General features: G+C 45.2%; 1 protein-coding gene across 1 annotated transcript in view; it reads left to right on the top strand.

The window, feature by feature from the left end:
* The window catches only part of PRKDC (protein kinase, DNA-activated, catalytic subunit), a 384,813-nt gene that overhangs the window by 219,532 nt on the left and 147,818 nt on the right, over window positions 1–17,463 (top strand). Inside the window, exons 53-54 of the mRNA XM_077270465.1 lie at window positions 641–768; window positions 914–1,063. Of these exons, the coding sequence (XP_077126580.1) occupies window positions 641–768; window positions 914–1,063 (278 nt within the window). The remainder of the gene's footprint in view (window positions 1–640; window positions 769–913; window positions 1,064–17,463) is intronic.

The following is a 17,463-nucleotide window of genomic DNA, read 5'->3' as shown; positions in this document are numbered from 1 at the left end:
GGAACCACCATGCTGCCATGTTGGGAATCTGCTCTTTCCGGGATTTTTGATCTACTGGACAGTCCTATCAGTAAGTGACAGCTTTCTTGGTAACAGTGTGCATAGAGAGATTGCTGTCGGTCACTGATAAGACCGCCCACTGGACCGAAAATCCCATAAAGAACAGAGGATTAAATACTTAGAACCCATGTTATACTGAATCTTTTCTTACAAAAGTTACTCACTAGCACCCCTGCTCTATAATATGTTTGCAGATTGGACTGCCTTTTCATGGTGATGGGTTCCCTTTAACGAATCTGGCGCATCTTATCAGTCGTGTGCACCTTGCCAGAAATATTACTCCAGTCACACTTAGAGTAACATTTCTGCCGTGTAATGTAGGCTGTCAGTTTTGATGAATTTTGTCATGTGGGCATTGCCATGCTCCAGCTCCTTCCCTGCTCTGCTCACTTTGTTGATTTGGTCAACAGTAACATGGAAACGCCAAAACCCGCAATTTTTTTTTTAGCAAATTGCACAAAATGTAGATACTTTTAACGTGTTTTACAAATGTAAACACTTTGATAGAGACACACCTATCCTATGAACGCTACAGCTCTTATAAGCCTTTGTGTTGTTGTTTTCTTCTTCTTCATTAAAGGACATTAAGGGACCTGTGTTTGGTTATGTAGAGAAAAACTTGAAGTCTCTTCAAACCAGTAATAGAGAAGACAAATTCATCATGTGCTTGAATAAAATAGTGAAAAATTTTCCATTATTTGCTGACAGGTAAGACCAACTAAAACTAGTTGTATTAGGTACTTTATTGCATATATATATATATATATATATATATATATATATATATATATATATATACATATATACATATATATATATATATATTCTAGATTTCTTTTTCATTTTTTTGCAGATTTATAAACATTGTTCTCTACCAGCTACCAAAGCTTCATGGAGTTCTCAAAACCCAGTGTCTTGAAATAATAATGTCCAGGGCTGCCGAAATACCAGATCTCTTTCTCGAGCTAAAAAATAGGGATTTCAAGCAAATTATGAGCAACCGGTAAGACCAGATCTATTCTTTCTTTTTCCTTTATTATTTAAAACTCATGATGGGCAATCAAATACTCAGTGGCAAGAGTCCAATTCTTGTGAACCCCACAGATGAGTAGAACTTTTGTTGTTTACCCAGTACAATATCTTACAAGACTTTTTACAATTTTAATAGCCGGATAATGTGCAGATTGAAACATTGTGTCAAACTATCGAGATTAGTGATTTTTTTTTGTTACCGGCAAAGCCATGCCAGTACTACCCAACACACCTTACTGACTACAATGGGGTCTGTTGAGTTACTGTTATTTTGGCTAACACTTTAAAGGACGTTTTATTGCTCCGTGCTCCTCTATTTTGTCCTATATTTTCATCTGAATCTTTGATAAATTCTTTTGCATATCTTCCATAATGCAAATAAATTTATATAATTCATACAATGTGATTTTCTGGAATTTATTTTTGATATTATATCTCTCATTGTTAAAATTAACCTACCCTTAAAATTATAGACTGTTCATGTCTGTCAGTGGGCAAACTTACAAAATCAGATGGATAAGGAATGTACTAAATGACAGGATATCGTCAGCAGTGGGGTACTACAGGGATTTGTGCTAGGACCGATTCTTTTTAATTTCTTTATTAACCCCTCTCTGACCTTGGACGTACTATCCCGTCGAGGTGACCCGGGCCTATCTGACCCTCGACGGGATAGTACGTCATAGCGATCAGCCGTGCTCACGGGGGGAGCGCGGCCGGGTGTCAGCTGACTATAGCAGCTGACATCCGGCATTATGTGCCAGGAGCGGTCACGGACCGCCCCCGGCATATTGACCCCCGGCACACTGCGATCAAACATGATCCCAGTGTTCCGGCGGTATAGGGAAGCATCGCGCAGGGAGGGGGATCGCGTTGCTCCGATGGTCTCTTACCTCCTCCTCGCTGCAGCAGGTCCGGATCCAAAATGGCCGTGGCATCCTGGTCCTGCAGGGAGGTGGCTTCACAGCGCCTGCTCAGAGCAGGTGCCGGGAAGCCGCCAGGAGCTGTGCACGTCAGATCGCCGATCTGACACAGTGCACACCAAAGTGTCAGATCGGCGATCTTACACTATAACATGATGCCCCCCCCTGGGGCAATGTTATAGTGTAAAAAAAAAAATATTCACATGTGTAAAAAAAAAATCCCCCCCCCCCCCCCAAAAAAAAAAAAAAATATCGTTCCTATAAATACATTTCTTTATCTAAATAGAAAAAAAAACAATAAAAGTACACACATTTAGTATCGCCGCGTCCGTAACGACCCGACCTATAAAACTGTCCCACTAGTTAACCCCTTCAGTGAACACAGTAAAAAAAAAAAAAAAGTCAAAAAACAATGCTTTATTATCATACCGCCAAATAAAAAATGGAATACCACGCGATCAAAAAGACGGATATAAATAACCATGGTGCCGCTGAAAACGTCATCTTGTCCCGCAAAAAACGAGCCTCCATACAGCGTCATCAAAGAAAAAATAAAAAAGTTATACTACTCAGAATAAAGCGATGCAAAAATAATTATTTTTTCTATAAAATAGTTTTTATTGTATAAAAGCGCCAAAACATAAAAAAATGATATAAATGAGGTATCGCTGTAATCGTACTGACCCGAAGAATAAAACTGCTTTATCCATTTTACCAAACGCGGAACGGTATAAACGCCTCCCCCAAAAGAAATTCATGAATAGCTGGTTTTTAGTCATTTTAGCCATTCTGCCTCACAAAAATCAGAATAAAAAGCGATAAAAAAAAGTCACGTGCCTGAAAATGTCACCAATAAAAACGTCAACTCGTCCCGCAAAAAACAAGACCTCACATGACTCTGTGGACCAAAATATGGAAAAATTATAGCTCTCAAAATGTGGTAACGCAAAAAATATTTTTTGCAATAAAAAGCATCTTTCAGTGTGTGACGGCTGCCAATCATAAAAATCCGCTAAAAAACCCTCTATAAAAGTAAATCAAACCCCCCTTCATCACACCCTTAGTTAGCGAAAAATTAAAAAATTTTAAAAATGTATTTATTTCCATTTTCCCGTTAGGGTTTGGGCTAGGGTTAGGGCTAGGGTTAGGGTTAGGGCTAGGGCTAGGGTTAGGGTTAGGGCTAGGGTTAGGGTTAAGGCTAGGGTTAGGGTTGGGGCTAGGGTTAAGGCTACAGTTAGGGTTGGGGCTAAAGTTAGGGTTAGGGTTAGGGTTTGGATTACATTTACGGTTGGGATTAGGGTTAGGGGTGTGTCAGGTTTAGGGGTGTGGTTAGGGTTACCGTTGGGATTAGGGTTAGGGATGTGTTTGGATTAGGGTTTCAGTTATAATTGGGGCGTTTCCGCTGTTTAGGCACATCGGGCTCTCCAAACCCAACATGGCGTCCGATCTTAGTTCCAGCCAATTCTGCGTTGAAAAAGTAAAACAGTGCTCCTTCCCTTCCGAGCTCTCCCGTGTGCCCAAACAGGGGTTTACCCCAACATATGGGGTATCAGCGTACTCAGGACACATTGGACAACAACTTTTGGGTCCAATTTCTCCTGTTACCCTTGGGAAAATACAAAACTGGGGGCTAAAAAATAATTTTTGTATAAAAAAAAAAAGAGATTTTTTATTTTCACGGCTCTGCGTTATAAACTGTAGTGAAACACTTGGGGGTTCAAAGTTCTCACAACACATCTAGATAAGTTCCTTGGGGGTGTCTAGTTTCCAATATGGGGTCACTTGTGGGGGGTTTCTACTGTTTAGGTACATTGGGGGCTCTGCAAACGCAATGTGACGCCTGCAGACCATTCCATCTAAGTCTGCATTCCAAATGACGCTCCTTCCCTTCCGAGCTCTGCCATGAGCTCAAACGGTGGTTCCCCCCCACATATGGGGTATCCGCGTACTCAGACCCCAAAAGTTGTTGTCCAATTTGTCCTAATTTCAACTGTTACCCTTGAAAAAATACAAAACTCGGGGCTAAAAAATAATTTTTGTATAAAAAAAAAGAGATTTTTTAATTTCACTGCTCTGCGTTATAAACTGTAGTGAAACACTTGGGGGTTCAAAGTTCTCACAACACATCTAGATAAGTTCCTTGGGGGGGGTCTACTTTCCAAAATGGTGTCATTTGTGGGGGGTTTCAATGTTTAGGCACATCAGGGGCTCTCCAAACACAACATGGCGTCCCATCTCAATTCCTGTCAATTTTGCATTGAAAAGTCAAACGGCGCTCCTTCCCTTCCGAGCCCTCCCATGCGCCCAAACAGTGGTTTACCCCCACATATGGGGTATCGGCGTACTCAGGACAAATTGTACAACAACTTTTGGGGTCCGTTTTCTCCTGTTACCTTTGGTAAAATAAAACAAATTGGAGCTGAAGTAAAAATTTTTGTGAAAAAAGTTAAATGTTCATTTTTATTTAAACATTCCAAAAATTTCTGTGAAACACCTGAAGGGTTAATAAACATCTTGAATGTGGTTTTGAGCACCTTGAGAGGTGCAGTTTTTAGAATGGTGTCACACTTGGTTATTTTCTATCATATCGACCCCTCAAAATGACTTCAAATGAGATGTGGTCCCTAAAAAAAAATGGTGTTGTAAAAATGAGAAATTGCTGGTGAACTTTTAACCCTTATAACTCCCTAACAAAAAAAAAAATTGGTTCCAAGATTGTGCTGGTGTAAAGTAGACAAGTGGGAAATGTTACGTATTAAGTAGGGTTGAGCGACTTTCGTTTTTTTAAGATCGAGTCGGGTTTTGTGAAACCCGACTTTGTCCAGAGTCGAGTCGAGTGCAGTTGGCCGATTATCGCTAAAAGTCGGGGATCGACCGAAACACGAAACCCAATGCAAGTCAATGGGGAAGCATAGTCGGCAGTGAGTGGAGGCCAGGAAAACACCTACAGTGCCCATTTTAATGCCAAAAACATCCATTCTTGTTTCTGAAGCTTGTCAATCTTAATTAACTTTATAATAATAGTTGGGCATTGGAAATTGGGGGTCATTTGGCAAAAGTTGTGGGGGGTAGGGCTGGTTCAAGGTTTTAGTGAGCCCAGGAAACGTGGACTACGTCACGGCGGTGGAGCAGGGAGAGGTAAGTATTTCAACGTTGCAAGTGCTGTGATCCTGAGCAAGCAGGGGGGGCCCACTCGTTCGCATTGGCACTGGCACAGGGCCCCTCAAAGTACAGCGGTGTGTTTGCACGGCGGGGGCGCCTCCCACCAGCAGCGACACTTTTGCGTACTCTGAGGGGCCCTGTGCCAGTGACGTCGCCAACGAGTATGCCCCCCCCACCTGATGAAGGAACCTGCACTTTCATCTGCACCTTCCTCTTTGTCCCTGTGTAAGGTGGTATAACATGCGGGAAGGGGAACCTTACTTTCAGCAAGGTCAGATTCTGGCTGTGTAGAGTGCAAGGGGAATGTAGTGGTCTAGGTCAATGTACCAGCAGACTCATCTAGCAGTGGCTGGGCAATGGGCAGGATGAGGAGGAAAGAGATATAGGGCCAAAGAATAAAGTAGGCTAAATGCAGTTCAAAATTGGTAACAGGACTAAACAGGCGGCATTGCTTTGTTCAGTGGAGTGGTAAACCCAGGAGCAGCAGACACTGTTTTAAGGGCCCAATCACACTAGTAGGCCAAATGCAGTTTAATATCTGCTACTGTAGGCCAAAAGCCAGAAGGTTGAAGCTCAGCTTTATTCAGTTGAGGAAAAACACCAGGGAGGGGCAGACACCGTTAGTAGGCCGTAACCAAAGTTGAAGGCCAAATGCAGTTTAATATCTGATACTATAGGCCGAAAGCCAGAGTTTGAAGCTCAGCTTTATTCAGTTGAGGAAAAACACCAGGGAGGGGCAGACACCGTTAGTAGGCCGTAACCAAAGTTGAAGGCCAAATGCAGTTTAATATCTGATACTATAGGCAGAAAGCCAGAAGGTTGAAGCTCAGCTTTATTCAGTTGAGGAAAAACACCAGGGAGGGGCAGACACCGTTAGTAGGCCCTAACCACCAATTTTTTAATAAACAGCACTTAATGAGAGCCAGAAGGTTGAAGCTCGGCTTTATTCAGTTGAGGAAAAACACCAGGGAGGGGCAGACACCGTTAGTAGGCCCTAAACACCAATTTTTTTAAAAACAGCACTTAATGAGAGCCAGAAGGTTGAAGCTCAGCTTAATTCAGTTGAGGGAAAACACCAGGGAGGGGCAGACACCGTTAGTAGGCCCTAAACACCAATTTTTTAAAAAACAGCACTTGATGAGAGCCAGAAGGTTGAAGCTCAGCTTTATTCAGTTGAGGAAAAACACCAGGGAGGGGCAGACACCGTTAGTAGGCCGTAACCAAAGTTGAAGGCCAAATGCAGTTTAATATCTGATACTATAGGCCGAAAGCCAGAAGGTTGAAGCTCAGCTTTATTCAGTTGAGGAAAAACACCAGGGAGGGGCAGACACCGTTAGTAGGCCGTAACCAAAGTTGAAGGCCAAATGCAGTTTAATATCTGATACTATAGGCCGAAAGCCAGAAGGTTGAAGCTCAGCTTTATTCAGTTGAGGGAAAACAGGGAGGGGCAGACACCGTTGGTAGGCCCCAACCACCAATTTTTGGTTAAAGTACTTAATGAGAGCCTGAAGGTTGAAGCTCAGATTTAGACAGTGGAGGACAATTTGAATTAGGGACTGCAGACAGACTTAGTAGGCTGTCCCCTGTGGACCATGCATCCACCACATTAACCCATTGCGCCGTAATGGACACGTAACCTTCCGTGGCCATGCCTACAGGTCCATGCGTCTGTTGTCAGGTGCACCTTTGTACTCACAGATTGCCAGAGTGCATGGACAATGCGGTCTTTTACATGCTGGTGGAGGGTTGGGATGGCTTTTCTAGAAAAGAAGTGCCGACTGGGTAGCTCGTAGCGTGGTACAGCGTAGTCCATCATGGCTTTATTAATATTAAATAAAATATATAAATAGGCTCTATGAACTTTTAAATAGGTTCCAGGGGTACACGGGCAGCATTGGTGTGGTCAGTGGAGGAGAATTGTAAGGAGTGACCGCAGACAGGCTAACGAAGGCCTAACATAACAAAAAATAGGCTCATGGCAGTTTTAAATCGGTTACTTGGATACACAGGCAGCATTGTGGTCAGCGGAGGAGTATTGCAAGGAGTGACCGCAGACAGGCTAACGAAGGCCTAAAATAACAAAAAATAGGCTCATGGCAGTTTTAAATAGGTTACATGGATACACAGGCAGCATTGTGGTCAGCGGAGGAGTATTGCAAGGAGTGACCGCAGACAGGCTAACGAAGGCCTAAAATTACAAAAAATAGGCTCATGGCATTTTTAAATAGGTTACATGGATACACAGGCAGCATTGTGGTCAGTGGAGGAGTATTGCAAGGAGGGACCGCAGACAGGCTAACGAAGGCCTAACATAACAAAAAATAGGCTCATGGCAGTTTTAAATCGGTTACATGGATACACAGGCAGCATTGTGGTCAGCGGAGGAGTATTGCAAGGAGTGACCGCAGACAGGCTAACGAAGGCCTAACAACAAAAAATAGGCTCATGGCAGTTTTAAATCGGTTACATGGATACACAGGCAGCATTGTGGTCAGCGGAGGAGGATTGCATGGAGTGTCTGACACAGTTAGTACTCACAAAAAATAAATAGATGTTAATGTCTCGCAAAACAAAAAAAAAAAAAAAAAAAAAAGGTGGCATACTTAGGTACAGGGCTGAGTTTCTGACAAAGTAATTTGGCAGTAACTTAGTATTTACTGGTGTCAATATAGGACACTGACCCAGACTGCTTTAACTAGCATCATAGATGTCAACAAATTGATATTGTCAGTGCCAGGCATTGAATGATGTCAGCGCATAGACTAAACATTGGTGGAGCTGTGCGAGATAATTTTGCACGTGGTAGAGCACAGTTTGAGCTGGGGGGGGTGGGGGAACTCTCTTGTGGCCGGCGGTACCGTCCCAGGGCCCCTCATGTTACAACGGTGTGTCTGACGTTGGGTGCGCACCACCACCGCCAGAGACACTACATTGTACTATGAGGGACCCAGTGGCAGTACTGTCGACCAAAAGCAGGCACACCCACCTCTTCAGACAAACAGCACTGTAACGGGTGCTTGCGACAAGTGGCGAGACCACGGCCCCGTGGGGGGAGTTTTCCCATTGGGGGAGGTGTAAACATGTCGTATGCTGGACAAACAGCTGCTGCAAATTAAGAGATTGGAACACTCAGTAAGACCACTCCACAAGCAAGACCTTTTTATAGGAAAGCTAGGTGTCAGCCGGGAAATGTGGGGCAAAATAATTTGAAATCCAGGAGTGGTTCATTTTAATGAAGGTGAGATCATCCACATTTTGGGTAGCCAGACGAGTCCTTTTTTCGGTTAATATTGAACCAGCAGCACTGAATACTCTTTCTGATAGCACACTAGCTGCTGGTCAAGCAAGCTCCTGCAATGCATATTCTGCCAATTCAGGCCAGGTGTCTAATTTGGATGCCCAGTAATCAAATGGGAATGACGCTTGAGGGAGAACATCGATAAGGGATGAAAAATAGTTAGTAACCATACTGGACAAATGTTGTCTCCTGTCACTTTGAATAGATGCTGCAGTACCTGTCCTGTCTGCGGTCATTGCGAAATCACTCCACAACCTGGTCAGAAAACCCCTCTGTCCAACGCCACTTCTGATCTGTGCACCTCTAACACCTCTGCCCTGTAGCCCCCTGCAGCTTGTGTGAGAACCATCACCGGCGCTGTGTGCTGGGAATGCCTGAATCAAACGGTCTACAAGAGTAGCTTGTTTGGTTGCTAATATTTGTTCGAGGTTCTCATGTGGCATAATATTTTGCAATTTGCCTTTATAGCGAGGGTCAAGGATGCAGGCCAACCAGTAATCGTCATCGCTCATCATTTTAATAATGTGTGTGTCCTTTTTGAGGATACGTAAGGCATAATCCGCCATGTGGGCCAAAGTTCCAGTTGTCAAATCTGCGGTTGTGCTGGTTTGAGGGGCAGTTACAGGCAAATCTACGTCACTTGTCTCTTTTAAAAAAACAGAACCCGGCCTTGCAACGCCACTAATTTCTGTTGGCCCAGGAGAAGCTTCCTCATTAAAAAAGTACTCATCCCCATCATCCTCCTCGTCCTCCTCCTCCTCTTCACCCGCTACCGCGTCCTCTACACGGCCCTGACCAGACAATGGCTGACTGTCATCAAGGCTTTCCTCTTCCTCGGCTGCAGACACCTGCTCCTTTATGTGCGTCAAACTTTGCATCAGCAGACGCATTAGGGGGATGCTCATGCTTATTATGGCATTGTCTGCACTAACCAGCCGTGTGCATTCCTCAAAACACTGAAGGACTTGACACAGGTCTTGTAGCTTCGACCACTGCACACCTGACAACTCCATGTCTGCCATCCAACTGCCTGCCCGTGTATCCTCCCACAAATACATAACAGCACACCTCTGTTCGCACACTCTCTGAAGCATGTGCAGTGTGGAGTTCCACCTTGTTGCAACGTCGATGATTTGGCGATGCTGAGGAAGGTTCAAAGAACGCTGATAGTTCTGCATACGGCTGGAGTGTACGGGCGAACGGCGGATATGCAAGCAAAGTCTGCGCACTTTGAGGAGCAGGTCGGGTAACCCCGGATAACTTTTCAGGAAGCACTGCACCACCAGGTTTAAGGTGTGAGCCAGACAAGGAATGTGTTTCAGTTGGGAAAGGGCTATGGCAGCCATGAAATTCCTTCCGTTATCACTCACTACCTTGCCTGCCTCAAGATGTACAGTGCCCAGTCATGACTGAGTTTCTTGGTGCAAGAACTCGGACAGAACTTCCGGTGTGTGTCTGTTGTCGCCCAAACACTTCATTGCCAATACAGCCTGCTGACGCTTGCCACTAGCTGTCCCATAATGGCACACCTGGTGTGCAACAGTGGCAGCTGCGGATGGAGTGGATGTGCGACTGCGGTCTGTGGACGAGCTCTCGCTTCTGCAGGAGGAGGAGGAAGAGGAGGAGGGGCAAACGCCTACAGCCAACTCCTTCCTTGACCGTGGGCTAGGCAGAACTGTATATTGCTGTCCCCTGTGGACCCTGCATCCACCACATTCACCCAGTGTGCCGTGATGGACACGTAACGTCCCTGGCCATGCCTACTGGTAAATGCATCTGTTGTCAGGTGCACCTTTGCAGTCACAGACTGCCTGAGTGCATGGACGATGCGGTCTTTAACATGCTGTTGGAGGGCTGGGATGGCTTTTCTAGAAAAGAAGTGCCGACTGGGTAGCTCGTAGCGTGGTACAGCGTAGTCCATCAGCGCTTTGAAAGCTTTGCTTTCAACTAACCGGTAGGGCATCATCTCTAATGAGATTAGTCTAGCAATGTGGGCGTTCAAACCCTGTGTACGCGGATGCGCGGATGAGTACTTCCTTTTAATAACGAGTCTCATGTAGGGTGAGCTGGACTGGAGAGCTGGAGATCGTGAAACTAGCGGTGGTGCCGGTGGACATGGGTGAGTGACAGAGGGTTGGAGATGTTATTCTTGCTGGTGCCCTACATGCAGTGTTTCCTACTGCAAACCTGGTGATTCCTTGACTGCTTTGGCCTGGCGACGAAAGCTGCACACATACTGCAGGTGGTGCGGGAAATGGTGGGTTTACAGTGAGGGAAGGGATGTAGCGTTTCTGACTAGCTTCATTGGCCGAGGGTGCTGCAACCTTTAGGGATGTTTGGTAGTTAGTCCAGGCTTGCAAATGCATGGTGGATAAATGTCTATGCATGCAACTTGTATTTAGACTTTTAAGATTCTGACCTCTGCTTAAGGTAGTTGAACATTTTTGACAGATGACTTTGTGCTGATCATTTGGATGTTGTTTAAAAAAATGCCAGACTGCACTCTTTCTACTATCGGATACCTTTTCAGGCATTGCAGACTGAGCTTCTTTAACGGGATGGCCACGCTGTCCTCCAACTGGTTTTGGTTTTGCCAAGTGTTTTTGGCCAGATACGGGCCCGGCAGATGGAACCTGTTGTGATGTTGATGCCTGCTGTGGCTCCTCCTCCTCCGCTTCAGAACTACTGCCGCCTGCACCCTGTTCCCCCAATGGCTGCCAATCGGGGTCAACAACTGGGTCATCTATGACCTCCTCTTCTATGTCGTGTGCAACTTCGTCTGTGTCACCGTGTAAGCCGGTGGTATAGCGTTCGTGACGGGGCACCATAGTCTCCGCTGGTTTTGATTCTGCCTCAGTACACTGCGAGGGCAATGTTCTGGTCTGAGTCAATGGAACAGCATAGTAATCTGGCTGTGGCTGTGCATCTGTGCACTCCATGTCCGATTCAACTTCTAATGGGCATGGCCTGTTAACCCAGGAATGGTATGTGTAAAAAGCTCCATGGAGTAACCTGTTGTGTCGACTGACGCATCCTTCACTGTTGTTCTGGGTGAAGGACACAAGAAAGCGACTTGTTCCTGACCGGGAGCATCCACTGACGATGCACTGCTCTGACATTTGGCACTTTCCGAGGAGGAGGCGAAAGAGCTAGAGGCAGAGTCAGCAATGAAAGCCAATACTTGTTCCTCCTGCTCTGGCTTCAAAAGTGGTTTTCCTACTCCCAGAAAAGAGCGCGTTCGAGGCCTTGTGTAGCCAGACAACGAACCTGGCTCAACAACTCAAGACTTAGGTAATGTACTGCTTTTACCACGACCACCTGATGCTCCACCACCACTACCATCATTACCAGCTGACAATGACCGCCCACGGCCACGACCTCTTCCACTAGACTTCCTCATTGTTTGCAAAACGTAACCAAAGTAACGGTATTTGTTACTGTAAAACAACTTATAAGGTGAACTCAAACTTCTGTAGGATTTATATATACCTTTACAGGTGCCTGACACTGAAAGGAAAATCAGGCCCAATGTTACACACTTGGTTTTCTGCGCCCCAATAATTTGAGACAGATGGCACACACAGGACCGGCACTCAAGCAGAAATGCCAATCTTAATCTCCCACTATTTTTTTTTTTCAGGGAGAATTAAAAAAAAAATATTACACACTAGGTTTTCTGTGGCACACAATGAGAGACAGATGCCACACACAGGACTGGCACAGAGGCAGACTTGCCAATCTTTATCTCCCAGACTCCCACTCTTAATTTTTTTTTTTACAGGGAGAATTTACCCCCCCCAAAAAAAAATGGCCCAGTGATACACACTGGTTTTTGGTGGCACACAATGAGAGACAGATGCCACACACAGGACTGGCACAGAGGCAGACTTGCCAATCTTTATCTCCCAGACTCCCACTCTTAATTTTTTTTTTTACAGGGAGAATTTACCCAAAAAAAAAGAAATGGCCCAGTATTACACACTGGTTTTCGGTGGCACACAATGAGAGACAGATGCCACACACAGCAATGGCACAGAGGCAGATTTGCCAATATTTATCTCCCACTAATTATTTTTTTTTTTAAAAGGGAGGATTTACCCCCCCCCCCAAAAAAAAAAAGGCCAAGTATTACACTGGTTTTCGGTGGCACACAATGGGAGACAGATGCCACACACAGCAATGGCACAGAGGCAGACTTGCCAATATTTATCTCCCACTAATTATTTTTTTTTTGAAAAGGGAGAATTTGTAAAAAAAAAAAAAAAGGCCAAGTATTACACAGTGGTTTTTGGTGGCACACAATGAGAGACAGATGCCACACACAGCAATGGCACAGAGGCAGACTTGCCAATATTTATCTCCCTGCAGTAATGTCAGAAAAGTATGGCAGGCAGCTATAAAAAGGACTGCTGCACACAAAAGTGTGGACAAACACACAAGATAGCTGTGCAGAAAGGAAGGAAAAACTGGATTTGTGCTTTGAAAAAAGCAGTTGGTTTGCACAGCGGCGTACACACAAAGCAACGCAGCTATCAGGGAGCCTTCTAGGGCAGCCCAATGAGCTACAGCGCTGAGGAAAAAAAAATGTAGCTTCCACTGTCCTGCAAACAAAAGGTGGTGTTGGACAGTGGAAATCGCTACAGCACAAGCGGTTTGTGGCTTTATGTACCCTGCCTATCACTATCCCTACTTCTGAAGAAGCGGCAGCAACCTCTCCCTACGCTCAGATCAGCAGCAGTAAGATGGCGGTCGGCGGGAACGCCCCTTTATAGCCCCTGTGACGCCGCAGAAAGCAAGCCAATCACTGCAATGCCCTTCTCTAAGATGGTGGGGACTGAGATCTATGTCATCACGCTGCCCACACTCTGCGTCCACCTTCATTGGCTGAGAAATGGCGCTTTTGGCGTCATTGAAACGCGACTTTGGTGCGAAAGTCGCGTACCTCATGGCAGACCCCACACAGGGATCGGCTCGGTTTCATGAGACGCCGACTTTGCCAAAAGTCGGCGACTTATGAAAATGAACGATCCGTTTCGCTCAACCCTAGTATTAAGTATTTTGTGTGACATATCTCTTGTGATTTAATTGCATAAAAATTCAAAGTTGGAAAATTGCAAAATGTTCAAAATTTTCGCCAAATTTCCATTTTTTTCACAAATAAACGCAGGTAATATCAAAGAAATGTTACCACTATCATGAAGTACAATATGTCACGAGAAAACAATGTCAGAATCACCGTTCTGATCCGTTGAAGCTTTCCAGAGTTATAACCTCATAAAGGGACAGTGGTCAGAATTGTAAAAATTGGCCCGGTCATTAACGTGCAAACCACCCTTGGGGGTAACGGGGTTAATGACCTTGTGGATGGGATTGAGAGTAAAGTGTCAGTCTTTGAAGACGACACCAAACTATGTAGGATATTAAAATATGATCTTGAAATTACAATATTGCAAAACAATCTGGATGACATGTCTGAATGGGCTAACACTTGGGAAATAAGTTTTAAGCTTTTTCCCTGTTGCGTATTTGCAGGGTTTTTTTTAATGCAAATTTACAGCTGCTTTTCACAGTACATCAAAATCTGAGATTTCAGAAATCTCTTGCACACACAGTTTTTTTTCCTGACGATTTTGTAAAATAGCTTTGTTTTTGCAAAATGCATCGGTCACTTCTTTCAGTGTTTTTGCAGCATTTTTCGCTCACTGAAAGCAATGGGTAGTGCAATAATGCTGCAAAAAAACGCAAGTATCAGGTCTTGGTGCCAAAAATAGATGAAGTTAATTCAGATTTTTTTTAATCACTAAACTTTATCTACCTGCACAAGAGACAAATGTACCCTGACAAAAATGTAGCAAAACCTAATAAAAAAAAAAAAAAAAAGCAACAAAAACTAAGCAAATCTGTAGACAGTTTAAACAGCGTAGAAAAAGCTGCAAAAACGTAGCATGTGAATATAACCTTAATGTAGATAAATTTAGAGTAATGCACCTGGGACTGAGTAATCCTATTGCTGCATATACATTAAATGGGACCATACTTGGGACGAAAGAACAGGAGAAGGACTTGGTTATTCTGGTTACAAGTAAGCTGAGCAGCAGTACTCAGTGTCAAGCAGCAGCTGCAAAAGCAAACAAGATTTAAGATGTATGAAAAGAGAGATAAAATCCAGCTATCCCAAAATATTGTTACCTCTCTATAAATCGCTTGTGAGACCACATCTAGAATATTGAATCCAATTTTGGGCCCAACATTTTTAACCCCTTAATGACCGTGGGATTTTCCGTATTCGTTTTTCACTCCCCTCCTTCCCAGAGCCATAACTTTTTTTATTTTTCCGTCAATTTGGCCATGTGAGGGCTTATTTTTTGCGGGACGAGTTGTACTTTTGAACGACATCATTGGTTTTACCATGTCGTGTACTAGAAAACGGGAAAAAAATTCCAAGTGTGGTGAAATTGCAAAAAAATTGCAATTCCACACTTGTTTTTTGCTTGGCTTTCTTGCTAGGTTCCCTAAATGCTAAAACTGACCTGCCATTATGATTCTCCAGGTCATTACGAGTTCATAGACACCTAACATGACTAGGTTAAATTTTAAGTGGTGAAAAAAAAAATTCTAAACTGTTGCTAAAAAAAAAAAAAGAAAAAAAATGCTCCATTTTCCGATACTCGTAGCGTCTCCATTTTTCATGATCTGGGGTCGGTTCAGGGCTTATTTTTTGCGTGCCGAGCTGGCGTTTTTAATGATACCATTTTGGTGCAGATACATTCTTTTGATCGCCCGTTATTGCAATTTAATGCAATGTCACGGCGACCAAAAAAACGTAATTCTGGCGTTTCTGATTTTTTTTCTCATTACGCCGTTTAGTGATCAGGTTAATGCTTTTTTTTTATTGATAGATCGGACGATTCTGAACGCGGCGATACCAAATATGTGTAGGTTTGATTTTTTTTTTTATTGATTTATTTTGATTGGGGCGAAAGGGGGGTGATTTAAACTTTTATGCTTTTTTTATTTTTTTCATATTTTTTTTAACTTTTTTTTTTTACTTTTGCCATGCTGCAATAGCCTCCATGGGAGGCTAGAAGCAGGCACAACTCGATTGCCTCTGCTACATAACAGCGATTATCAGATCGCTGCTATGCAGCAGAAAATCAGGTGTGCTGTGAGCGCCGACCACAGGGTGGCGCTCACAGCTACCGGTGATCAGTAACCATAGAGGTCTCAAGGACCTCTATGGTTACAATACTGAAGCATCGCCGACCCCCGATCATGTGACGGGGGTCGGCGATGACGTTATTTCCGGCCGCCCGGCCTGATGCGGTAGTTAAATGCCGCTGTCTGCGTTTGACAGCGGCATTTAACTAGTTAATAGCGGCGGGTGAATTGCGATTTATTCAGTCGCCATGACAGCACGAGAGAGGGGATCCGCCCTTCAGGGACAGGAAACCTACAGACATAAAAGGGCGGTACCTCTCCCTCGCATCAGTTGGTTTCCTGTCCCTGACAGTGGAACCTCTTCAGGCAGGCCTTATGAAGAAGGTCGAAGATTAGAAGGAATCCCACTCCTGACAGGCCGATACAGGTGGCGGGGGTCCCCCACCTCGGCTTAGCCAGGAGGCTGGAAGCACCACACGGCAGGGGAACTGTTTGTGTCGGTGGCGGCAGGAGGAAGCAGCCTACGTGACGGGGCTAGCTTCTATGGTGGTCTACAGAGCCGGTTACCTGGTGAGTATGGGGGCTCCTCCTGGATAACTGCGCCTGCCAGGGCTCTGCCGTCTGTCCGCGTCTTCGGAAGGCGTGTGCATCGGTCGGGGACGCCGCTCGCATCCTCGATCGTGTCTCGCTGTGCCGGCTGCAGCCGCGAACGGAAGTGACGCGGCTGGGCGGCGCGGTGTGATGACGGGGCATGCGCAGTTGCGTCCTTCCGGCCAATGGCGACGCTCCGGCGTTTTGGCTGGTTAGATCCCGGGGGAAGCGCCGGTCGACGGTGGGGGCGGGGCCCAGGGGTAGAGCGGACCCTGTTGGTGGTGCCGGACTCGCCACTTCCTCTCCCTGCTGACCCCCATTCGGGGGTGGTACCTTTCCGGGGGCATTATTTAAGCGCTGCATGCAAGCCACAAGGTGTTCCTGGCCATTTCCCTGCATAATGGAATCGCCAGACGGAACTCCACAGCAGCAGCAGCATCAGCAGCAGCGCAATGTGGAATCGGAAGAACCTGCGGTCTCCCAGCGCCGATCCAGTGGCAGCAGTCGCGCTGGTACAGCTAGTAAGGCTCAAAAGTCGAATAAGTCCTCAGGCCGTAAAGAAAACCCGGCTAGAAAGGACCCCCCGTCTACGGTACCATTCACTGCAGGGCTGGGTAAGTGATCTACGTGAAAGTTCGCTTACTGATTATTGTCCTCCCTTGTATTCCCTCTCTCCTTACTAGGGGAGAAAATGCTTAACTAAATCCAGGCATAGACAGTGTGCCGAGTGTACTGAACCACTCCCTGATGGCCATAAAAAGACACTGTGTAAATCCTGTATACAGCGCCTGGTTGAGGAGGAGGCCCCTAACCTCACTTCTACACTAAGACAATTGGTTAGGCAAGAAGTGAGAGGCTCCATGAGGTCGCAAAAGGAGGCCAAAAAGAAAAAAGAAGAGTTATCCCCAGTCTCGGTGTCAGATTCAGACTCGAATGGACAGAGTTCTGACTCTCTCCCATCATCGGTCTCATCAGAGGACATAGAGTCCAGTCGAGCCTGTCTATCGCTCGACAGAATAAATAACTTAGTAAAAGCTGTCAACAACACGATGGGGATTGAGGAACCTCAGTCAGAATGTTCCATTCAGGATATCATGTTCAGGGGTCTGGATCGGAAATCCCGGAGGTCCTTTCCTGTAGTGGAAAAGATCAAATCATTGATTTCAAGGGAATGGAAGAAGCCCGAAAGAAAAGGGTCACTTCCTCCAGCCTTCAAAAGGAGGTATCTCTTTGAGGAGG

Source organism: Ranitomeya variabilis, chromosome 6 (assembly GCF_051348905.1).
Source record: "Ranitomeya variabilis isolate aRanVar5 chromosome 6, aRanVar5.hap1, whole genome shotgun sequence".
Lineage (NCBI taxonomy): Eukaryota > Metazoa > Chordata > Amphibia > Anura > Dendrobatidae > Ranitomeya > Ranitomeya variabilis.
The sequence above is the reverse complement of the archived record's forward strand: the minus strand, read 5'-3'. Positions and strand labels throughout refer to the sequence as shown.